This window comes from Macaca mulatta, chromosome X (genome assembly GCF_049350105.2).
Source record: "Macaca mulatta isolate MMU2019108-1 chromosome X, T2T-MMU8v2.0, whole genome shotgun sequence".
Taxonomy (NCBI): domain Eukaryota; kingdom Metazoa; phylum Chordata; class Mammalia; order Primates; family Cercopithecidae; genus Macaca; species Macaca mulatta.
The window spans coordinates 24,559,295-24,585,022 of NC_133426.1; the positions used below are offsets into that span (position 1 = coordinate 24,559,295).

The 25,728-nt window shown below is 38.9% G+C and overlaps 1 protein-coding gene and 1 non-coding gene across 3 annotated transcripts in view; both read left to right on the forward strand.

The window, feature by feature from the left end:
* POLA1 (DNA polymerase alpha 1, catalytic subunit) overlaps positions 1-25,728 on the forward strand; it is a 307,406-nt gene that overhangs the window by 49,173 nt on the left and 232,505 nt on the right. For both annotated transcript variants that reach the window (XM_015127112.3, XM_015127113.3), the window contains exons 24-26: positions 1,363-1,487; positions 4,214-4,363; positions 4,774-4,896. In XM_015127112.3, coding sequence (XP_014982598.2) covers positions 1,363-1,487; positions 4,214-4,363; positions 4,774-4,896 — 398 coding nt within the window. The remainder of the gene's footprint in view (positions 1-1,362; positions 1,488-4,213; positions 4,364-4,773; positions 4,897-25,728) is intronic.
* LOC114675232 (small Cajal body-specific RNA 24) lies at positions 386-515 on the forward strand. The gene has a single exon (XR_003726322.1).

Sequence of the window (25,728 nt, forward strand, 5' to 3'; positions counted from 1 at the left end):
AGCTAATTTTTTGTATTAAAAAAAACCATTTCATCCATTCCCAAGTGTACAGTTCAGTAGTAGTGTTAAGAATATTCACATTGTTGTGAAGGAATTAATGTGAATTTTATCCAGTAAGTTAATTCTGAATAGGAGACATTTTTGACAAAAGTGATTTTATTATTAGTTATAATGAAATGGAGCACTAGTACTTGGTGTTATGTAGGTCTGGGTTTGAATTCAGTGTGATCTTGGACTGCCTGTTTAACCTCTGTAAGCTTCAGTTTCTTCTGTAAAATAGAGATAAGAGTAATATCTACCACACAGGGATTTAAGGATAAATTAGTATGACACTGGACACAGAATAAACTATCTTATGTGTTTGCAATTATTACTGTCTTAATAGTGGACATTTATTTTTATTCAGTTTCTTCTCAAGGTGAAGATAACTCTTTGTAAATGTCCTACAGAAATATAGTAGCTTTCTGTTCATCCTTTGCAAGTAAAAAGGGTGGGTCGTTCCACTACTGACATTTATATATATGTGTCTCTTGTTTGATTTTAGCTCAGTTTTTGTACAGGTTTAAGTGTGCTGTCCATTTTATATTTTGAAGCTGTTGTAAAAGAATAAATTACTCGGCCAGGCATGGTGGCTCACACCTGTAATCCCAGCACTTTGGGAGGCTGAGTCAGGCAGATCATGAGGTCAGGAGATCGAGACCATCCTGGCCAACATGGTGAAACCCCATGTCTACTAAAATACAAAAAATTAGCCGGGCATGGTGGTGCACGCCTGTAGTCCCAGCTATTCGGGAGGCTGAGGCAGGGGAGTCGCTTGAACCCGGGAGGCGGAGGTTGCAGTGAGCCGAGATTGCGCCACGGCACTCCATCCTGGAGACAGAGTAAGACTCCGTCTCAAATAAATAGATAAATAAACAAACAAACAAACCACTCACTTGGTTTTATTTGGGGTGGGAGTGGGAGAGTAGGTAGGGGAATTCTTCAAAGAATTCTTGCTTTGAAGGAGAGTTGAACTTTTTTTTTTTTAAATGGATGTGACACCTCTCAGATACCTGATTGGGAAGGTATTTGCTCATGATAATGGTGTGCTTTGGGGGCAGCTGGGGAAAGGACTGGTTGTAGCTGGTTCTAAAGAGAGACAGGATCTTTTTCTCCCTCTTTTGTGATCTGGCTTTTCACTAATTCGCATTATTTTATAGAACAGTAGTTGATTCTTTTTTTCCCTTTTTGTCTGTCTCACAGCTCTGGATAGTGTATGTGGATAGTATGTAGTTTCTAATATACTTATAGTGCTTTTAATAATGATGTTTTGACAATTCTGCTTTTCTTTAGACTTTTTATGACGTGGCTTTTTAATTTCAGGTTTTTATGATAAGTTCATTTTGCTTCTGGACTTCAACAGTCTATATCCTTCCATCATTCAGGAATTTAACATTTGTTTTACAACAGTACAAAGAGTTGCTTCAGAGGCACAGAAAGTTACAGAGGTTTGTATTTAACCTGGGACTCTTGAAATCGAGTTTAAAAGAATTGCTTAAAGAAGGAAGATCTGTGTCTTTTTAAAATAGTTTTATTGTGGTATTATTCATATACCAGATAATTCACCTGTTAAAAGTGTGTAGTTCAGTGGCTTTTAGTGTATTCCCAGAGTTTGCAGCCATCATCACAACCAGTTTTAGGATATTTTCATTATTCCCCAAATAAACCTTTTAGCTGTCACCTCCCTCAATCCCCTATCCCTTCCATCTCTAGGCAACTACTAATCTTTTTGCTTGTATAGATTTGTGTATTCTGGACATCTCATAAATAGAATCATACAATATATGGCCTTTCGGTATCTGGCTTATTTCACTTATAATGTTTTCAAGGTTCATCCATTTTGTAGAATGTACTAGTACTTTATTCGTTTGTGTTGCTGAATAATATTCCATTTTATATGCATGTGTGGTGTATGTGTAGGTGTATATACATATACAACATTTTGTTCTTTTTTGTAATTTTTTTAAATACATGGCAGAAGATGTCTGGTTGCCCTCTAGCTCCTGAATTTATATGTCCTTTAGTTCTCACCACAAGCTTAGGACCTGTTTTTCAATCTCAATTTCATATTCCCAGAAGAGAGAATCCGATAGGTTTGCCTAGGTTGGTTAGCGCCCCAGGTCCCTGTTACCTGTGACCACAAGAGTAGGTTCACAGGGTACAAATCTGGCTGCTAAGGGTGGGCCTTTCTGTGGGACTAGTGGATACTTTTACAGAGAAGATACTGGGTAGACATCCCCAAAAGGTATGACTGCATTCAATTAATATTTGAGCTCTGCTCTGCTACTGTGCCAGCATGGTGATAATTAATATTATTTAGCCTCTGCCCACCACCATTTTGCTTATTGGAGCTTTACAGCTTGGATTCTGGATATATAATAGAATCATTTTGAGGCCGGGCGCGGTGGCTCACGCCTGTAATCCCAGCACTGTGGGAGGCCAAGGCGGGTGGATCACGAGGTCAGGAGATCGAGACCATCCTGGCTAACACAGTGAAACCCTGTCTCTACTAAAAATACAAAAAATTAGCCGGGCGTGGTGGTGGGCGCCTGTAGTCCCAGCTACTCAGGAGGCGGAGCTTGCAGTGAGCCCAGATTGTGCCACTGCACTCCAGCGTGGGCAACAGAGCGAGACTCCGTCTCAAAAAAAAAAAAAAAATAGAATCATTTTGGAGTTGGAAGGGACCTCAGAGGTCATCTAAGAAATACTATACATGTAGCAATTTATAGATCTGAATCATTTTCATGCATGGTACCTCAGGACAGTTAGGGTCACACAGGTAGTAGTTGTAGAGCTAGGAGTAGATTGTAAATTTCCTGACTCTACATCCTTTCAGTTTACTTTTTATCTGACTTTCATAGTTGCTGTAAATAAATTGGAATGTGTACCAGGATCTCTTTAATAGATTTACTATCATCATCTTATATTCGAAAACAATAGGTCCCTATTACTATTGTAAGAGCGTTCACTTGAAGATATTGATCTCTATAAAATCAGATGCTTTGTAAAGGCTAGGTTATCAAATGGCATTGACTTGATGTACTTTAAACCAAGAGGTTTATTTTTATTTCTGAACCTTTGAAAGGGCAAATGTGCCTGGCTTTTTTCTTTGTAGCTGTTAATAGAATTAATGGAGGCTTGAGAAAAATGGTCTAATGCTTCCCCTGCTTTTTCCTCCTGTAAATTTTAATATAAGAAGACTGCTGGTTGCTTTTCTGAAATGTTGCTATTCTTCTGTCGATTGCATAGCAATTTGTAGGTAAAAGGTACTACATAAATGTTAAGGGATATATATGTATTACTTTTTAGAAATGTCATGGCCTATTTAAATGTGCTCCAAACTTTTTTTTTTTTTTTTTTTTTTGAGATGGAGTTTCGCTCTTGTTGCCCAGGCTGGAGTGCAATGTTGTGATTTTGGCTCACTGCAACCTCCGCCTCCCAGGTTCAAGCAATTCTCTTGCCTCAGCCTCCCGAGTAGCTGGGATTACAGGCATACGCCACCACGCCTAACTAATTTTGTATTTTTAGTAGAGATGGGGTTTCTCCATGTTGGTCAGGCTGGTCTTGAACTCCCAACCTCAAGTGATCCACCCGCCTCGGCCTCCCAAAGTGCTGAGATTATAGATGTCAGCCACTGCTCCTGGCTGCTCCGAACTCTTAAATTTGCTGATTTATTAGCTTTTTATTTTTAGTCTAGAGCGTTTACAATAATTGCTATGATTCTCCATAGTTTTCAAATTCTATAGCATTTTGTTTGGTAGTAAAAATGATTTAAAATAGTAGTTTAGCTGCTGGTTGTTTGTTTTTTTAATCCTGGAGGTGTTAGTGTTTGTATTTTAAAAACAATTTCACCAAACATATTGTTCTCCAGTCTTGTGGAAGAGAGATAGCATGTGTAAAAATGTATCCCTTTAAATGAAATCTAAATTTGTGTCTAACTACAGGGGTGGGAGATAGTGGGAATGACAGCCTAATATAATTGGGAAAGAAGAGGGCAATGGTGACCTGTTCTACAACTCTCTCAGCTCTTTCTTATACTACTCATGCATTGTTGACCTTATATAAGATAATAGCTTTTCAAGATGTGATCATGGGGGAAAGCTCCTATAAAATATTACTGTAGAAATTTATTTCACAAAAGTTTGATTTGTGTGAAATTTGTTGTGTTTATCAGGATGGAGAACAAGAACAAATCCCTGAATTGCCAGATCCAAGCTTAGAAATGGGCATTTTGCCCAGAGAGATCCGGAAACTGGTAGAACGGAGAAAACAAGTCAAACAGCTAATGAAACAGCAAGACTTAAATCCAGACCTTATTCTTCAGGTATATCTTTTCACTAAGAAACATTTGAGTGACAGTCTCCGCTTTTACAGTTTGATTATTTATGAGTAAACAGGATGCTGTGCAAATGCAGGTACTTATTTTAAGTTTGTGGGTAGGTGACCATTTAAAAATACTAGAGTGCCTCAGAATGGAAGCCACCTTTGTTTACAAAGGTTGTATCTGAGCAAGATACCTCTAGCTCCTGGGAGCTTTGGAGTCTGTGTTTACTTGCTGCTTCTAGGAGGTTAGGGAATCATGGATCCAGGAGAATGGGTTGAGTATGTTAATTCTTTTTTATTCAGGGATATTGAGGGTTTCCCTTTTTATTGGAGATCTAGAAAGACATCTAATGTAATGCTTAAGCATCTGTAAATGTTGTTGTTTTGTCTTTTGTTCTGTGTGGCCTGCAGTATGACATTCGACAGAAGGCTTTGAAGCTCACAGCGAACAGTATGTATGGTTGCCTGGGATTTTCCTATAGCAGATTTTACGCCAAACCACTGGCTGCCTTGGTGACATACAAAGGAAGGGAGGTAAATGGCATAATAACATTCACATCTCTAGATATGAGAGTATTTTTAACTATACATGTTACAGTGTGGGAGAGTCAAGTTTATTACCTAGTTATACAGCATCAAATACAGTACCCCTCTCTTTGGATGACAGGTTTGAGACAAATAGGCATTTAAATAAGGATTCATTAATTTGTGTGTGTGTGTGTGTGTGTATTATTGAACATCTACTACATGCCAGGCATTGTTCTAGGTTCTCAGGATAGAACGTCAAGCAAGACATAAAAGATCCCTGTAATGAGGCTTACCTTCTACCCAGAATGGGAGGGGTTTGGGGGTGGGGACGACATGGGTTGGGAATGTGGGGTGGAGAGAGGGTGGTTTGGGAAAACAGACTGTAAATAAGTAAATAAACATGTATAAGAAATAACTGAGAAAATATGATAGAAGTAAATGCTCTGTAGATAAAACAGGGTGGTGGGCTAGAGAATGTTTAGATGGCTAGTTTAGATTGGTCAGGGAAGGCTTTTTTGAGGAGGTGACATGAATGAGACCTAAATGACGTAAGAAAGCTTTTTTTTTTTTTTTTTGGCTGATGGATTAGCTTGGAGTGTGAGTGAAAGGTAGAAATCAGGAAGATAGCTAGTAGAGCCTTTTACTAAGATGGAGGAAACTGGGAAAGAAGGATTAAGAGTTCTGTCGTGGATGTGTTGCCTTTGGCATGAGTAGTAGATCTCCAGGCATAATAAGGAGGCCATTGGATGTATAAATCCAGAATTCCAGGAATATGTCAAGACAGGATTTATGGATTGAGAGTTACTGGCTTTAATAAGATGGTCCAGATACCAAATAGAATTTAGGTACCGTCACTTTATGAACACTGTAAGCTTCAACTGTTTTAGCCTTATGTGCGTGGGTTTTTCTTAATTTGTAAAAGAATAGTTATGCTGAATATTAAATTCCATTTAACTACCTGTCTATGGGTTTAAGACTATTTAGTCTTAAAGGAGGTAGGTAGTGGTCATGGGAAAAATGCTTATAATGGGGCGTCTGGACTCTGAATGCTCTAGAGCAGGGGTCGGCAAATGATGGCCATTGGGCCAGATGCGTCTGCCATCTATTTTTGTAAATAATATTCTATTGGAACAGAGCTAAGCTCATTTATTTATGTATCATCTGTGGCTGCTTTTGTGTTATGAGAGCAGAGCCGAGTAGAAAAGATGGAGGCTCATATGGCCCGCAAAGCCTGATATATTTACTCTCTGGCCTTTTTTAGAAAAAAAGTTTGCTGACCCCTGCTTTAGAGTTTAGACCAGCTCTGTCCAGTAGAACTTTATGATGATGAAAATGTTCTCCATCTGCACTATCCGGTGCTGTAGTCTCTAGCCACAAGTGGCCAGTGAGCACTTGGTATCTGGCTAGTGCCAACTGGCTGAGGAACTGGATTTTTAGATTGCTTTAATTATAATTAAAATGAATTTAAACTTAAATAGACAAATGTAGCTAGTGGCTACTGTGTTGGACAGTGCAGATCTAACTGGTATGTGAAATAAACGTCAGGATGTTCAGAATCACTCTTCTGTTGGCAACCCTATCTCAAAGATTTGGCTCAGGGCACAGTGAGGAAGAGCAAAACATGTATTGAACACCAGTGATGTGATAGAAGCTTTCTTATGCATTATTTCACTGAAATTACACAAGAATCCTTTGAAATAGATAATAATGTTCTCATTTTTTAGATGAGGAAATTAAAACTCAAAGAGATAAAGTATAACAAGTGGCTATTTTGAATGTAAATCCTTTTAGTACAGTAGGGTTGTCTCTTCCATCTCAAGATGTCTTTTATGACTGTGGTTCCGCTTTATATTCTACCTCTTATTACAGGAAGATCATTATTTTTGGTACCCATCTCAAGACACAGGCCTTTTTTATGTGAGACAGATATAGATGTTTTAGGGGCTAGCTGAAGTGAGGGAAGGGAAGGATGTTTTCAGTTTCTTAAGCTAAGTTTACTTTAAAATTATTTAAATTTCGTTTCTTTACATGTATCCAGTGGCTTCTGAGGGAATACCATCTTATTTTTGTATTAGGAAATGCACTCACTATGCCCCAACTGGGTGATAATACATGGGTTGACTATTGAGATTGGATCAAGGTTACTCTTAAGTTTCTCACGAGAGGCAATAGTTGACAATTTACTCCCTTGGAGAGTGCCTCTTGCTGTTGGGAAATCCCTGTTGTTACATTTTCTGCATTGGCTCAGAAATCCACAAGCTTGAAAGGGCACTGTTGATAATGATAAGCCCCAAATTTGTCCAATGATCTCCCCCACTCTCCTAATCCATTGTATTTTGAGGGCAATGGTTTTCCTTAGCTGGATTTTTAATAGGGAGTTTAAACACAATTTTTATTTTTCTGTTAAATAAAATATAATAATAACAAATCTTTAATAAATGAACTATTAAAAAACCCTGTCTCTACACTAAAAAAGAATTTCAGACAAATCTAGAACTACTTGTATGTGATTTAAATTCTTGGTTTCTGCTTTCCTCTTTTCTCTTTACCCTTTGCTTTTTCCCTCAAATAAGGATAAATAAAGCTCTGGAAAGTAGGCCTTTAAAGTAATATGAAGCTACTGAGAAATAATAATTACGCAGTTTCTCCCAGGAAATCTTATTCTAGAAGAAGATCCAAAGTCACTTACAAATATTATTTCCTAATATAAAAATGATTGTTAAAGTATTGGAGATAATTATTAGCACTGGTGGATGAAAGTAGTCTATGTGATCATCTTTCTTTGATTTCTTTTAATTGTTAAAGAGGTAGCAGGAGTGAAGTGAAAATGAGAGCCAGTGTGCTGAGATTTTGGAATACCTTTGTAACTTATTAAACTAGTATTTTTTGTGACAAGATAGAGTGGGCAGAATAATACAGTAAGCTGCAGATCTTAAAAGTTCATTGCTTTTAAAGTCCTTGTGGGATAAATTAGATTAAGGTTCAAGTGGAAATTAATGAGAAGGAAACCTGGTAGCCTGCCATTGCAAAAGATTATAAAATTTTGCATTTGGATGTGGATTAAATACACAGCCTTGGGAGGCCTTGAAGCCCCCCTTTCCTTTTTATTTTTAAGTCTATTTTGTGTTTGCTCAGTTTTGTTGGAATCGTGCAGGTTTGGCTCTAGCGACCTAATAATTTCTGTAATCAAATGTATTATGGCTGCTAGAATACTCAGAGTAATTACTAATTGTACTTTTTAAAACAGGTGCATAATAAAAGTGCTAGTAGTTGTGTCAAATGGGCATCAATATTGTGTTTTCACAGGTGTGATCTTTCACACTTAAACTCTTCCATGATTTTGAATTGCTCGGTGGTAGAGGAATGAGCTAATGGGTAAGGAATTGTATGAGGGATCTCACAGTGTGTACGTTATTGAAAAGTAATGAAGTCACTGTTTCAGAGAAGTACTCTGTGAATCTATAGAAATACCATCTGTATTTGTGTTTGTTCTCAGTGCGTGTGTAGAGAGGCATAAAAAAGAAATTGGGCAAGCCTACAGCACTGAGTGGACATATATTTTTAAACCATGAAGAAAAGGGGTATCAGTTGTCAAATGTCTGACGTGGTAATTGAAGTGATTGTTCACTAGATGGCGATAGACACCCTGAGATCATTAATCAATTAAGGATTTTATTCTGTGAATAATAGTGAAGGCAATTTAATGAGTTAAATCTGTCCACATTTTAGACTTTTATTCATTTTGGAACTATTAAAGAAAATCTAAAACTGGCCCAAAGGATTGTAATACTCTAGTGTTTAATGATGATTTTTTATCGTTAGTTATATTGATAGGAACAGTAATTTATAGCAAGTTAATTCTTTTATCAAGTAGCTAAATTCTGATTTCTGGCCATGGAAATGTGATGTATGACTCCCTCAGTCACAGTATCAGAAGCTAATCTAAAGGGAATTGGAAAGGATTTTGATATATAATTTTGCCTTTTTGAATTTGTTTTTTTATTGCGAATTATTTTATTTTATTTATTTATTATGTTTTTTTGAGACGGAGTCTCCCTCTGTTGCCCAGGCTGGAGTTCAGTGGCGCAATCTCGGCTCACTGCAAGCTCCGCCTCCCAGGTTCACGCCATTCTCCTGCTTTAGCCTCCCGAGTAGCTGAGACTACAGGCGCCCGCCACCACGCCCAGCTAATTTTTTGTATTTTTAGTAGAGATGAGATATCACCGTGTTAGCCAGGATGGTCTCGATCTTCTGACCTCGTGATCCACCCACCTCAGCCTCCCAAAGTGCTGGGATTACAGGCATGAGCCCCCGCACCCGGCCTATTTTATTTTATTTTAAGAAACAGGGTCTCACTTTGTTGCCCAGGCTGGAGAGCAGTGGTGTGATCATAGTTCACTGCAGCATTGAATTCCTGGACTTAGAGAATCTTCTCACCTCAGCCTCCCTAGTAGCTACAACTACAGGCATATGCCACCATCTTTGGCAAATTTATTTTTATTTTTTGTAGAGATGGAGTCTTGCTGTATTGCCCAGGCTGGTCTCCAACTCCTGGCCTCAAGGGATCCTCTCACCTTAGCTCCCAAAGCTGTAGGATTATAGGTGTGAGCCACTGTGCCTGGCTTTATTGGGGGAATTTAAAACTGACTATGTACTTATAAGTATACTCATTGCATAACTTTAGTTTAACGGGAACATTTGTCTTGATGGAATAATTATTACTTATTGACGTTAGTATTGTTTTATTTCTCTACTCTCTTGTTTCTGTGTCCTTGAGAAAACCATTTTTGGTCTGGATTTTTTATTGCATTTTAAAATGTATGCTCTGATGTTTAGGTATAGAGTCCATGCATTTTCTTTTTCCTACCTGATAGGCTGAAATGAGTCTTTGCCAGCCTGCTTGCCAGTTGGTCGTAGACTGCCTGGTTTTTAGTTATGTTTGGAGCTGGAATTTGTGCATTTTAAAAGTGTATCCAAATCATTAATGCAAACATTACAATCTTGGCAAGCCTTTCTGGGATTTTCTTGGTGATGTGGTAGCACCTATCAGGATCGCTTGGGAATGGCACTAGGACCGAGGGCTCTAGCCTTTGTTGGTGTTGATGATGAAGGAGAATGAGTGACTATGAAGAATTTTACAATTAAATATTAAGGAAGTCTTTCATCTTTACCTGTAAATAAGCAAAAATTTCACTTTTGCAATCTTTTTTCCTTCCTTCCTTCCTTCCTTCCTTCCTTCCTTCCTTCCTTCCCTCCCTCCCTCCCTCCCTCCCTCCCTCCCTCCCTCCCTCCCTTCATTCTCTCTCTCTCTCTCTCTCTCTCTCTCTCTTTCTTTCTTTCTTTCTTTCTTTCAGGGGGGCGGGCTGAGTTTTGCTCTTGTTGCCTAGGCTGGAGTGTAATGGTACGATCTCAGCTCACCACAGCCTCCATCTCCCAGGTTCAAGCATTTCTCCTGCGTCGGCCTCCCAAGTAGCTGGGATTACAGGCATGTGCCACCACGCTTGGCTAATTTTGCATTTTTGGTAGAGACGGGGTTTCTCCGTGTTGGTCAGGCTGGTCTTGAACTCCTGACCTCAGGTGATCTGCCTGCCTCGGCCTCCCAAAGTGCTGGGATTACAGGCATGAGCCACCGCACCCTGCCGTGATCTCTTTTCTTAATAGCCTAGTTTTTCTTTAAAAAATTAAAAGCAATAAAATATTATAGAGACAACTAAAGATCGTTTCCTCCCCATCCTCTCTCATTTCTTTTTCTTTTTCGGAGGTAACTTGCCCAGAGTTGGTTTTGTCATTCTTGCCCATGGGTTGTTCTTTTTTGCTTCTACAACATGTGTATATACATGTGGTGCGTTAGAAGTTTTTACCATGTATGTGTCATGCTATACATGTTCTTTTGCAGTTTAAAAAAGTAGGAGAAACACTCTGCTCTGTATGCCACATTTTAAGTATATTCATCTTGATACGTTTTTAGATTTGATTCATTCATGTTAACTATTGTATAATATTTCGATGAATAAATATAGCACAGTGCATTTTTAAATTCTCCCATCATCCATATCTTTAGGTTTCCAAGTTTTCATTTTTCTTAATTATTTGCTGTTATAAACAGTGCTACAGTAGACAACGCCACGTTTGTGAGAGTTTCTCTGGTATATTTCTAGGAGTGGAATTTGTACAACATCCACAGCAGTATATGAGGTTTTATTGATAAGAGCAACCATTTAATTTATGACAGCAGGCTCATTTTTAAAAATCAAATAGCTAAATTCGTATGTCTGGCTGGAGCCACAATACATAACTCCTTCAGTCACAGTATCAGAGGCTAATCTTAAGAGAATTGGAAATGATTTTGATATACAATTTTGCTTCTTTGAATTTTTGTTTAGTTCTCTGTTGAGACATTCTAAACTTAATATATACTTAGAGTTGTTGCATAATCCTTGATATTCCACATCCTTGCAGCACTTGTTATCTGAGTTTTTATTTTTTGGCTAGTCTTATGAGTATGAAAGGGTATGTCATTGTGATTTTAATTTACATTTTAAAGTTGGGCAGTTTTTCATGTGTTTATTAACTCTTCCGTTTTCTTGTCTGAATAGGATATAGATGTTCTGTTTTGTTGGATTGTAAGTCTTTTAGTGTTCTTAGGTATTATAAAAGCTACTCCTCGTTTTGTCATTTGTGCTGCAGATACCGCTTTCAGTCTGTGGCTTGTCCTTTATTTGTAGTCTTTCATTATGCAGAAGTTTCTAATTTTAATGCCAGATATTTAATTTTTTCCTCTTTACACTATGTGGGTTTTTTCCCCACAAGAAATCTTTACCTCCTCTAGTGACATAGACATTCTCCTTTGTTTTCTTCTAAAAGTTGCAGAGTTTGGCTTTCTTATTTAGGTCTTTAATCCTTCTAGAAATTATTTTTAGGAATGATACAAGTTAGCAATCTAATTGTACTTGTTTGCTTCCTTGTAGAGTTATTGAATTTGTTCCTCTATTCCAGGGGTTGGCAGACTTTGACCCATGGACTAACTCAATTCAAAACTGCCTGTTTTTATAAATTAAGTTTGATTGGGACACAGCTCTATGCATTTGTTTATGGCTGCATTTGTGCTACAACAGTAGAGTTGAGTAGTTGCCACAGATACTGAGTGAACTCCAAAGTCTAAAATATGTCCTATCTGGCCCTTTACAGAAAAAACTTGCCAACCCATGGTCTAAAAGATAGTCATGAGTAGTAGAAGAGTAACTCATATTTCCAACAGTAGCAGACATAGTCAGTGAAAATAGAGGAAATTACGCTAAAGGTGGTAAGGAAGGAAAACAATCTTTTGGACATATAAAAAATACAAAGTTTGGGCCAGGCGTGGTGGCTCACGCCTGTAATCCCAGCGTTTTGGGAGGCTGAGGCGGGCGGATCACCTGAGGTCAGGAGTTCAAGATCAGCCTGGCCAACATGGTGAAACCCTGTCTCTACTAAAAATACAAAAAATTACCCGGGCCTAGTGGCAGGTGCCTGTAGTCCCAGCTACTCAGGAGGCTGAGGCAGGAGAACCGCTTGAACCTGGGAGGTGGAGGTTGCACTGAGCTGAGACTGCGCCGCTGCACACCAGCCTGGGAGACGCAGCGAGACTCCGTCTCAAAAAAAAAAAAACAAAAAAAAAAAACAAAAAAAAACAAGCAAACAAACAAAAGGCAACATTTGAAGTTTTACTGATTCTTAGATTGTCATATGAGAACTTCCCTCAACCCAAGTAAAGGGGAGGTCTGTGAATCCTCTGAAGTTGTATGTAATATTTTGTGTGTCTGTGCATATGTGTACTTTTTTGGAGGAGAGGATGCATAGCATTTAAGATACTCAAAGGGGACCATGATGTGAAAAATGATAAAGGGCGCTGGTTCTTATATTTCATTTCTGGCCTCTTATGTAGCTAGAGGGGAAACTTTAGCCTTAAAAATGTATGCTTTTGTCACCTAAAACATGGCAGTGCGAATAATTTTCTTGCCAAACCAGACCCATTTAAACTGTGTGGGTGGTAGGAGGGAAGAGTTCTGTCTCCAGAATTTTTATAGCCACCATTAAGACTACTTTTAACTTCAGCTGACCTACCAACATTTTGATTTTTTAAATATGAGAATTTCTTTGAAGGCTAATATGAAGGTTTAATATATTTTGGTAGATATATTTTGTTAAAAAAAGAAATATCCTTTGTTAGTGATCATGAATTACCTATCACTTTCAAAGTTGCTTACTTTATAAAATTTGAAGCCAGATAATTTTTTTATTTCGTTTCTATTGTCATATTTCAGGGATGTTTGGATTCTAAATTCCTTGCAGTTCTTCAGAACTGATAATACATACTATTCAGCTTTATTAATTCACATTCTACTCATTTAGAATTTGTGGTAATTCAGATGGAATGAGTTGAAATTCTTCTTTGTATAAATTAATAGTTATTTCAGAGCCTAGGTTCTTTTCATATACCATTAAATACAGGTTGAGTGTCCCTAATCTAAAAATCTGAAATGCTCCAAAATCTGAAACTTTTAAAGTGCCGCCATGATACACAAAGGAAATGCTCATTGGAGCATTTTGTATTTCAGATTTTTGAGTTAGGGATGCTCGACCAGTATAGTGTAAATATTCCAAAATTCCAATTTCAAACACTGTGGTTCCAAGCGTTTCGGATACTCAGCCTGTACTATAGAAACAACTATCTACAGTTAAGTAAGTGGCATTTTATCTGCAGATCTTTTATATTGATGTACTAAGGAACAATTTGTTTACTTGTCCATTTGTCTGCATTTTTTCAAAAATCGATTAATGTTGATACTTGCAAATAAAGTTGAAAAAAGGAAGCTGTTAGACTTTCAATAATTTGAGAGAAATTCGACGATAAAAGTTCAAGAATATGGGATAATTCATGCTTATATATGCTTGCATTATAATAAACAATATATACTTATATGAAAAATATATGGTAAGCATGTAATATATATGTTATGTAATCTATTATAACAGTGTTGCATTTATAGAGACTAAGTGGGTTACACTTAGGCTTGATTTTAATTACTCTATATGCTTGAAAATACTGAGTATTTCTTTCAAAATGGCTAAGATGTTAGACTTGAGACGAATTCAGAATAACCTTATTCTTCTTTCTTAATAGTTGGAAACTAGCATCTCCAAGTTGCATGGACATTGGCCTCTGTGTGCCTTTTGGGTTTTTGGACATTGAAAGGTACAGGTTTAGGAGGACACAAGCCAGTTGATGTAAGAGACAACTGGGAAGAGAAAGACTAGGTCAAATCTTGCCTGGGGTCTGTGAGTGTAAGAAGAAGGCTCCATCAAGGAGACCATTTAGGTATCTTCTTGTTTATCCCCCCCCACTTTTTTTTTTTTTGAGACGGAGTCTCGCTCTGTCGCACTGGAGTGCAGTGGCACCATCTCGGCTCACTGCAAGCTCCGCCTCCCGGGTTCACGCTATTCTTCTGCCTCAGCCTCCCGAGTAGCTGGGACTACAGGCTCCTGCCACCATGCCCGGCTAATTTTTTTTTGTTTTTAGTAGAGGCGGAGTTTCACCGTGTTAGCCAGAATGATCTCAATCTCCTCGGCCTCCCAAAGTGCTGGGATTACAGGCGTGAGCCACTGCGCCCGTTCTGCATTTGCTGAAGTTTTTGAGTGGTTGCCACATCTTAGTTTTACCTGCGCTTTAAGGAATCCAGGCATGGGCACCCGCACCCCTCTCCTACACAAACATTATACTACTAAGTATCAAAGATATAAGATACGGTCCTGGGGTTGTGAGTTGGCCTCTCCAGTCTTGCTGAATCTTCAGTCAATACTAATCTTTGAAATTCCAGGGCTTCTTTCATCAAGGAAGACAGAATTTCCTTATTCTTAATCCAAATTTGTGCTTTTTTCCACCCATATGTTGGATTTCTTATTACTAGATTTTTCAAATGGGTCCGCATAAACTAGTATCAATACTTAAAAATTTTGTATTAACACAAAGCAAAAGTCTGCAGCCTCAAATTATTTATTCTCCAACCTCTACTTCAGTTTGTCAGGGAGTACATTTCAGATGTTTTTTTATTCTACCTAGCCCTAAGCCCTGTGCTGTACATAGTGGATGTTTATTTGCCTTACCCCTGGGATCACACTCACTTAGTAGTTTCTGTAGTTATAGATGGGTAGATAGGGAAGTGGTATATATATATATTTTTTTTTTGGTTGATTTTTTTTTTTTTTTTAAAGAAGGTCTTGATATTTAAGCCTATTTTGAATTTATAAGAATGGCCAGGATACTCAAACAAGAAAAAGGATAATTCCTACATTTGTAGTAGGAACCTGGGGACTTTTATCTGAAAAGACAGGGACAGAGTATTTTTGCCTTGTAATTTTGCCTTTTTAATTACTGAAACCACTGGGAATGTGGCTGAGGATGAGAAGATAAATGCTGTTAAGACTGACCTTGTGTCAGCACCACTGATCTCTGCTGAGATAAATTAAGTTTCATTACTTTGACTAGAATCACATAAATTGAGTCCTGAAAATCTTTTTCTTCCCCACACCTCACCAGAATGAGTGACTTTGTTAACCCAAATTCATTCCACTTTTCTACGTATGTGAAAATTTTAAATAAACCTATTTTGGTATCTATTTCTTTTTCACAAGCCGCGTGTTATTTGACAGGTGTTCTAAAGCTCCTTGCTTTGGCAATGAACCAAGATGACAGAGCAGTAATGATTTAGAAAGTGCCATTCCCTCCTTGTTAAGCGATAAAAAGAAAAGTGTGAAGTTATTAACCACTATTCACCAGTGGCATAGAAATTGGTATAAGGTTTAATTGTCTGGTTCTACAGTTGGTCTGCGTAGGCAATTTCCTGGATAGTGCTTTTCTTAAGGAAAGGGAAGAATAATCATATAACTTCACTTTTTTCTCCCATATAATTTTTTTTTTCATCTTTTCACAAATTGCAGATAGATGGATTGGAGAGAAAGGATCACTAGAAAACCAAAATATTGACCTCATAGGCTTTCCCTTTCCTCATCTGCCCAGGTATAGATTTATGGGTGACATGGCAGCACTCAGCAACATTGCAAATTTCCCACCCCCCAAATGAATCAGATGCTCAAGTGCTTGAATCTGATGGTGTATAGGATGTTACCACACTGTCTCCTTACGTTAGCCATGCTGAGTCTATTTATTGCTAATTGGAAAAACCTACTTTTGGCAGCCTCGGCTGCATGGTGGCTTAATAGCATACCCGTCACAACAGTGTGGTCAGGCCCATTAAAGACACATCCCTGTCAAATTTAAAAAAACAAAACAAGTTCATTGGGCTTGTTATGGCTCAGGACCAACTGACTGAGGGAAGACTAATAGAATTAGTACCTTTTGTTTGTGTGTCATCATTTCAGTGGGCAGCATGAGCCTGTGTCAGTTTGCCAGATCATAAATACTGTGTTAAATTACAGTGAGCTGAGTTTGGTAAGTTGTGGGAGTTTTGGAAGGCGGGGAGAAGAATAGTTTTATGTATGTGTGTATGTGTGAAGAAGCCGTTTGATTTTCAGCCAGGCATTCCTGAGCCCTGTGGTCATGGTTTTAGAGATCTTATACCTACTTTGAAATTTAGTACCAGCGTCAGATTGTGCAGCTGTCCTTGTTTCCTTTTTATTATTTATTTTGTGGTTGAATTGGCTTGTATCCCTTTTAAACTTGAATGCATGAGTCTCAACATTTAAAAAATTTCTTTGAAAATTCGGTTTTAAAAAGCAATATGAAATAGAATGTAGCTGAAAAGTGAATTTTTACTTGCATTTTTAAAAGAGCAACAAAGCATGAGTGATTTCCAGAAATGGTTTCTGTGTCATCTTTGGAATTCTTCTAATTACTAATTCTTATTTATAGGCTTGGGTTTGGTTTTGTATTAGCTGTTTTTATTGGCTTTGTTGTTTTACATTTGACAAAAGATTTGCTGTTTTGAGGCTAGTGATGAGATTTATTTGTTTATATATTTGTTTATTTTGCCTTAGGTCTAAGAGTTGAGCAGGGATGGGAGTGGAACAAAGATACAAGGTTTCTTTTATGATTTGGTGTGTCAGACACTTGGCTATATTTGTTTCATGTGTTTTTCATCGCTGCTAACTTAACCACAGACTACATTTTCAGCCCTGTGCAGGAGGGTGGTGTGCCTTCCGCAGGCAGGGAGGAGGAGGGTTGAGGGTTGGTGGCTTGGAGAAAGGAATAAGCTCATGGGCTATTAATAATGTACATTGTTCTTGAGGCCACATGTAACATTTCTGAGTCCTGACCAACAGGGTAGGGTGCGTGTTCTATTTACGTTGGACTGTATGGCATGATGTGATGGATAGCTGATAATATAATCACAGGAAAAATCCGGGTATTTCTCCTTTAATGATGTCCTGATAGGGCAGAAAAAAATAATTTGTCTTCAGAAGATTGGCTTAGAGTGGCTGAATATATTTAATTCAATTACTGGTTCTTGCCTCATAGCCAGGAATTCTTTCAGTGATATTTGCTGAGTGTGTACATGGAGGGAAATGGAGACAAATGACATTGCTTGTGACCCACTGGCTTGAGAGGAAAGCCTTCAGTAATGATTCCAGTAAAACTAGAGCTAGAGCTTGAGAAGCTAAACTTGTGATTACTTACTAGTAAACAAGAGAAAGGATCTGTTGTAGGTGCAAAAATCTTACCAAAATGCCTGAGTATTCACTGGAGAAAGCCCTGGACTGTACACAAAGGGTGCTCAACCACTTGTTTACTTTTTGTGGCTTTGAGCAAGTCATCCATTCTGCCTCTGGTTTTTCACTTGTCAGAGGGGTGCTAGATGATGATAATTACTGCTCAGTGGGCTTCAGTTACAAAGCACCTTTGCATAGAGTAGCCATTTACTATTGTTTCTCAAAACAACCCAGGGGAAGCATTCATGCAAGGCTCTGGGCGCCTAGCAGGTGTCAGGCATGCCACGTGGTGCTGGTGTTGGGGAGACAGTGGTAAACTTAAGTATTCAAGGACCTTGTCTTCATGGAGTTTTCAGTCCAGTAGGTGAGAGCTGTTAATCAAATGGTCAATGAATAATTGTCATTCTGAAAAAAATAAGTGCTAAGAAAAGGCATGTGAATTTCTGAGTCTTGATAGCAAAGGCCCTTGACCCAGTCTGAAAAGTCAAAATTTTCCTGATCCTTTGGTACTTGAGCTGAGATCTAGAAAGTGTGGGCTGGAAGTTAACTAGGTAAAGAGTTGGAAGAATAAGCATTCTAGAGTGAGGGCTAGCAGGTGCAGAGGTCCTGTGGTGGTTGGAAGCATTATGTGGCCAGGACACAGAAGGCTGAGGTAGCTGAAGTATAGAAAGGAAAGGGAGAGTGATAGGAGGCGAGGCCGGAGAGGTAATCAAGGTCACACCATATGGGCTTTGCAGGCCATGTTGACCAAGGGACAGATGTTAATAGTTGTTTTGTTTTTTTTTTCAAGACAGAGTCTCGCTCTGTCTCCCAGGCTGGAGTACAGTGGCGTGATCTTGGCTCACTGCAATCTCTGCCTCCCGGGTTCAAGTGACTTTCCTGCCTCAGCCTCCCAAGTAGCTGGGACTACAGGTGTGCACCACCACTCCGGCTCATTTTTGTATTTTTAGTAGAGTCGGGGTTTCACCATGTTGGCCAGGCTGATCTCGAACTCCTAACCTCAAATGATCCACCCACCTCGGCCTCCCAAAGTGCTGGGATTGCAGGTATAAGCCACTGCACCCGGCCAGATGTTAATAGGTTTTATATGTTGGGGGAGATTGGCTCACATTGCCATTTTGAGAAGATCACTCTGCCTGAGTGAGTTGGGGGGGCCAGAGTGGATGAGGGGAAACTGATTAACAAGCTATTTTAGAATAGTATTCCAGGCAAATGATGGTGGTAGCTTGACTGGTGTGATGGCAGTCAGTGGAGGGAGGAGGACCCAGATATGAGAGAGATTTAAGAGAAAAAATATCAGTAAAACTGGGTGGTAGATTGGACGTGGGGCTTAAGATGGGGAAGGTATCAAGGTCAACTCTTGGCTGACTTGAGTAGGAAGATGGATGGAGTACCTTTCACTGAGATGAAGAGCACTGGAAGATGACCAGGTTTGCGGCAGAAGGAGGGAAAGATGAACAGTTTGATCTTAGACATGTAAATTTTGAGGTTGCAGGATATAAACTGGGGAGTCATTGGTTTATAGTCATGGTTAAATGAAGCCATGGACATGGATGAGATTACTTTGGGAGAGAGGAGAGAGTGGAAAGAGAAGTGGGTGTAAGACTCAGTCTTAAGGAACCCCAGTATTTAATGACTTGGTAGAGGAGGACGGGCTTTAAAAAGTAGACCGTGAAAGAGCAGCCAGAGAAGAAGAGGTGGGAACACATGGTATTGTGAAACCAGTGAAGAGCATTTCAGGGAAGTCGTAGGCAACTGTCAGGAAGAGACATTGATGATAGTTTTGAAAAATTTCCATTGAATTTTGGGATATGGAGGTGATCTTTGATTTTAGTTGGTGCTGTTTGAGTGCAGTAATGGTGGTCAGGCTGATTTGCTATAGGAAGATACTGTAATTATCCACAGTTTATAGATGAAGAATCTGAGGCACAAGGAAGTACTTGTAAAACAGCTCACCTAAGTGTCAGAACTGGAATCCAGGCCTAGGCCTGGGTGCCTCAGACTCCCTGTTCTGTTATATCTGCTACCTACAGCTTACTTCTTTACTAGGTAAGTGTGTGGACCGAGGAGGCAAACACAGCTGTGTCCCTGTTTTGCTTCTCCCTGGGTTGGGTTCTATTAACTAGTTACTTAACCTCATTGACCCTCAGCTTCCTCATTTTTAATAATGGTAAATGCCCAGTGAGGTTGTTGGGAAAATTAAATGAGATAATGTGTGTTAATGCCTTGAAACGCGTTTGATACATAATAAGTACTCAGTTAATGCTAGCTAAAAAATAAACAACCTTCTACCATTCTGTCTGCCCTCTCCTCAGAGTGTCTTACCTCCAATTACATTTTTCTCTTGTTTAATGCTTGGCAGTCTTCTCTAAAAAGGCCAGTTTGTATGCTATTTGCCCAATTATTTTTCAAGTTTGTGTTTTTACTTTGCCATTTCTTCTGCTTTTAGTGCGTTTGTCCACCTACACCACTAATTTCTGTGTAGTGTAATTTCTGTCAGTCTTCCTCAAAACTCACTTTTTATGACTGGTTTAAAACTGATTTTCCTCACTCTGCAACTTAATGAGCTCAGCTTATGTTTACATTTGTTTCTTCTTAGGAGCTTGATGTTCATGAGTTTACAAAGTTTGTTCACTCAGTTTTACTAAATAGATTCAGGGGCCAGGCATGTTTTTTCATGTCCTTCAGCAGCATGTAGTAGAATGCTTTAAAGTAGTGGGTACGAAATGGCAAACAGTATTTTTATACTATTTAAGAAAAAGCTCTTTCCTGTCACTTTCTTCTCACTGCAGTCATAAGGTGCAGTTATTAGTAAGTCCTGCCAGTGTTACTTCCAAAATATTCAGATTCATCCATTTCTCTCCATTGACACTGCCACAGCTCTGATTAGTTTAGACCACCACCATCTCTGGCCAGGATCACTGCATCAGCCTCCCTGTGGTGTCTCCCTTCTACTCTTGTCCCCCCACCAATCTATTCTCAACCCTATATTTTTAAGGTGTAATTGCATCATATCATTCTCCTGCTTTGATTCTTCATTGGCTTCCTATTTCAGTTTACCTTGGACTCCAAGGTCCTACGTGGATCACTTTACCTCTCCTTTTACCTCATTTTTGTGCCTCCTACCTGCTCCTCCCTCACCTGCACCCCTGCTTTAGTCCAGCCACATGGGCTACCCTGTTCTTTTAGTTCTGCACACACATGAGTTATGTCCCTCCACAGGGCCCTTGTGTATCTGGTTCCCTCTGCCCTCTGCCCAGGCTTGGTGCAGGGTTGTATTTTTCTCTCTTCAATTCTCAGCTTATATGTCACCTTCTTGTGTGTGTGTGTGTGGGTTTTTTTGTTTTGTTTTGTTTGAGACAGAGTCTTGCTGTGTTGCCCAGGCTGGAGTGCAGTGGTGCCATCTTGGCTCACTGCAACCTCCGCCTCCCGGGTTCAAGCAATTCTTGTGCCTCAGCCTCCTGAGTAGCTGGGATTACAGGCACGCACCACCACACCCAGCTAATTTTTGTATTTTTTGTAGAGACAGGGTTTCGCCATGGTTGGCCAGGCTGGTCTCAAACTCCTGACCTCAGGTCATCCACCTGCCTTGGCCTCCCAGAGTGCTGGAATTACAGGCGTGAGCCACCGCGCCTGGCCTCATGCCACCTTCTTGATGAGACCTTTCCTGACTACTCTTTCTAAATAGATCCATCCAGCACACCACCATCTCTCATTTTTACATAAAAATTTTTTTCTCACTAATTTTATAGGGTGAGGTATACCCATGTGCCAATTTTCCAGAATTAATACATGTTAAGATTTTGTTATAATTATTTCAGATTTTCTTTTAAGTAAAAGAGAGCATTACAGATAGTTGAGATTGGTAGTGTGTGCCCTTCCCCAGTTTCCTCCTTTCCTCTCCAGAGGCAACTGTTATGAAGCTGATATGTATCTTTCCTTTTTCCATGGTTTTGTTACCTATGAATGTGCCCACTTAATTTATGTGGATGGTATCTTATCATTTTTCAGTTTGCAACTTTTTTCACTCAACATTATATTTTTGAGTGATATCCATGTTGATATGTACGTATCTGGTCGTTTATTTGAACTGTTGTATAGTATTCCATCATATAAATATCCTACAATGTATTTTTCCCTTTCTCAAGCGATGGTCATTTACATTGTCATATTTCACTGTTATGAAAAGTAAGCATTCCTCTACTTGTCTATTTGTACACAGGTGTAAGAGTTTGTCTGTCATGATCTTTTCTAGCTCAGCACCCTGTTTCTTTCCCATTTTGGCACTCATTATTTTGTAATCACTGACTTATGTGTTTGCTTGTTTATATGCATCTTCCTTATTCAACTGTGAGCTCCATTGGGGTAGGCAGTGTGTTTAACTCACTCCTGCAAACATAGCCCCTAGCATAGACCTTGCCTTGGCACATAGTAAGTGCTTCGTTGGTATTTGTTGAATTAATTCAGCTACCTGCTTTCCATCTGTTTTGTGTAGTTCATTCCTTTGGTTTTTGAGCTTTGGTTTTCAGATTTCTGAAGAAAGGTGAAGATTGATGAAGTGAGTTGCCAAATTCTATGGATAGTGATTGTAGGTGATTAGGTAAACCTGGCATGGAAAGGAGCTGGGGAAAAAAAGCTGTAAATAATTTGTTTTGGTTTAAACAAACTAAAATCTCAAAATTTGGAGATGGTGGATGACAAGGAACTACATGTACTAGTTTTGGTTATTAAAGGAGCTGGGTTTATCAGCTGTGGGCTCCTTCCACATCTGTATCATTGCCTTATTATTATAGGATTTTGGAAGGGGATGGGAGGATTTTGTGTTTATTTTCTAAAATTATTCTATGTGAAATTTAGAAAATTACTGTCCATCTGTTGACGCTTATTTTCGGAATAGGATTTGTGGTAGGTGTAGGAGATATAGATCATAGATTAAAAAGCATGAGAAGAAATTGGGCTGTTTAAATCAATTAGTTTTTAAAAATCCTCCTTTTTATTAGAATTCACTGAATCAGCGCATGTGTTCTGTGTTTTCTGTTTGTTTTTGAAGCTGTTCAATGTTTTCCTTACCATCATAGACTTCAGATTTAACTACTTGATGTTCACCTACTGAATTCACATGTAGAGAGGAAAGACCAATTCACGGGAGCAAACGGATTTCTTAAAATGGAGATTGCTGCTGTAATCACACTTCGGACCTCTATTCTAGTACAGGGCATCTCATTTTATCCGCTGGTAGCCTGTGTAAGCCATTTGCTGATAAATTGAATCACTGTAATTATATTTGAAGATAACTATTGGAGGAAGAAATGTAGCTATAGTTAAATACTATGCTAATGCTTCCTAATTTATTCTTTTTCATTTTGGAGTATACTGTTTCTCCCCTCCTCCACTCAATTTAGTTTGACTGCCCGCCCCCACACTTAGGTTGGGTACCAGTTATGAACTTCCAAAGAGAATTAGGATCTGGTCTCACTGTCTCCTTTGCATGTAAATAGTAAATAATTAGATATGCAGTTAAATTGGAGACAATAATAGCTGAGATATATTAAGCATGTGATCCTTGTTAGACACTGTTCTAAGCACTTTATATGAATAGTAAACATATAAGCACAGTCCAAAAAAATTTTTTTTCTAACTATTAAATGTAGGAGTCGTGTTATTTTGAGGTTTATGAGAAATTGTAATCTTCAATTTCTAGTTACTGGAGGAGGGCATGGAGGAGAAAATGTTTGCATTTATTAGATGTGTAGAAATGTACTGAACTGAGAAAATCTAAATGGTTACAGGCTAGTCATTTCTTAGTATCCTGCCTATTACTCGTCCACTCACTTGATAAAAGCTTTACCCCGTTCCTGTAAGTGGGAGCTGGGTGGAGGATGGGAAGCAATCCTCAGTTGAGTTAGATCGGACTTTGCTTGATTGTGTGGCAAGTTAGTATGGAGTTTTATGCCATTATTTTATTTCCCTTTTATAGTTGAGAGAACTGAAGTACAGAAAGTATAAGTAACTTGCTCATGATCACAGAGCTAGTGAATAAATGGAGCCGTAATTCAAATCTAGGCAGTCTGAGCATTCTTAACTGCCACAGTACATTGCCTGTGTTTTTGAGTATTTGCCTGTGCAATAGGCATTAAGGAGATGGGAGAAAATAGTGTTGTATCTTCATAGTACTTGGAGCCATTTTTGTTTGCAAGGATGTGTGCTATATTAGCATGTATCATCCTGGGTTGGTGAGCGTTTGCTGCCACTTTATAGATTTTCTGAGAGCTTCAGTTTTCCTTTTATATTTCCTCAGTCTTTTGACAGCAGTCATAATAGAATTTGAATGTTCATAGTTAACGTGGCCCTTGGAACAGAATTCTTAAGGAAGAGGATTGGGTGATGAAACAAGGGTGGTAAGATGGGGAATGAGGAGGAGTGCTTCTTTCTGTCATATGTATTTTGTGGAATAACATGGTGATGCCATGCACCACAGCTCAAATTTGGCATGGTTCTGGAAGATGTCTTTGTGTAGCCTGTCTGTACCACTCGCCACCTGTTATAATGGTGAAGGTCGTAGGTTGTTTGCCTTAAGCGGAATAAACAAATAGATATGGAAAATGTATTCAGTAATCTTTGCTTGATGAGCAGAAGCTAGCAGTTGTTTAAAACAAGTGAAGGGGATAAAAACTCCCCTAACTTTTATTTACCAATCAGATTGCAAAGGAAAAAATAGCCTATTTTTAGGCTGAGGCTCCAATTATGTTAAGCCTTGAAGATAATGAAATAGTCTGACACAAAAGAGTGTGGTGACGCAAGTTTGTGTGGTGAAATTCCAAGACACTCACTGACTTTTTAGGATTCTGCACAGTGAATATTAAGCTCCTAAAGTGTTTGTTGCCCGGAAACAGTGCTTTATTCTTTTACATGCAGTGTAATGAAGTGAACCTGTGTTGTAATTTGTTTCTTGCAAGGAAAAGGGAGAATTAACACACATTATCTATCCTTGTATCCTGTCTTTGGCCTCTTGTGTGTCCCTTTTATGTGCTGAAGCCACAAGTCATGCTATTACTAATACTGTATATTACCTTCTGTTTTAGCCACTCTAATTTTTCTTAATGCTTTACACAGTAGGGGTTTCCAGTTTTTCAATTAATTTTATATTGTAGATTTCACCGAATTTGGAGGCTTTTCTTTTCTGTCACTCTTTCCTCATTCTATGTAAGAATTACTCTTAGCTTTTGGCTCCATTCTTAATCATGTCAGGTGATGTTTTTCCTTGGAACTAATTAGTTTCAGGGGTTTGAAATGTGTGCTGGCACGGGGCTTCATTGGCTGGATTAATGGAAGTTGGCCATTTGTGCTCTCTCGGTCTCATGTTGCCTTTCTATTTACAGGTTGATAATGGGCTTCTGGGTTTTTGTTCTGCTGCCTGTAGTTGTCTTCTTGAAAATGAACCTGAGGTGCTGAATTTCATGTATTGGGAAGTGTAATGCTTCCTTCCAGGCAACCTGTCTTCTTAATTCCTGAATCTTGCTATAGCCTGGGTCCCAAGGAATCTAATTCCTAGAGTCAGGAAGTTGGTCATCTTCCATTTGGTCTCAGAATTTTCCTTTTCAAAGAGTAGTCATAAGAACTAAATGTGGGAAGGCAGAAGGAAAGACCTATCAACATCAAGGTGCCAAAGTTACAAGCCTCTGGCATTGGTGGTTCATGGCAGGATTTGATGAAGTCGGGGAGGGAAGGGGACTTGAAGGGGATAAAAGAGCTCCTCATTAGATTCAGATTGAAGTGCACTGATGTGACCTGTGGAAGAGCTGAAAACATAAAATAGCACTCAGGTGATTGATAAAGACAGCCTGGTTGGATGAAGTGGAAGCTAGGAAATCTCTGGCTGGGTGCCTGTTATCCACGTACAGTACTTACTCTATTTCATTTAATCTCCTGCAGCCCTGCGGGTGGGGACTATTATTTCTTTTTACAAATGAAGAAAAAGTCTTGAAGGGATTAAGTAAATTGCCAAGGCTTCTTTATTTGTAAGTGGCTAAAATGAATATGGCTTCTCACATTTGTGCCACTCTTCTGAAATACAGAAACACAGATATCAACAGTATTTATCTTTGTATGCTTACTAAGGAAAATACTGGGTGA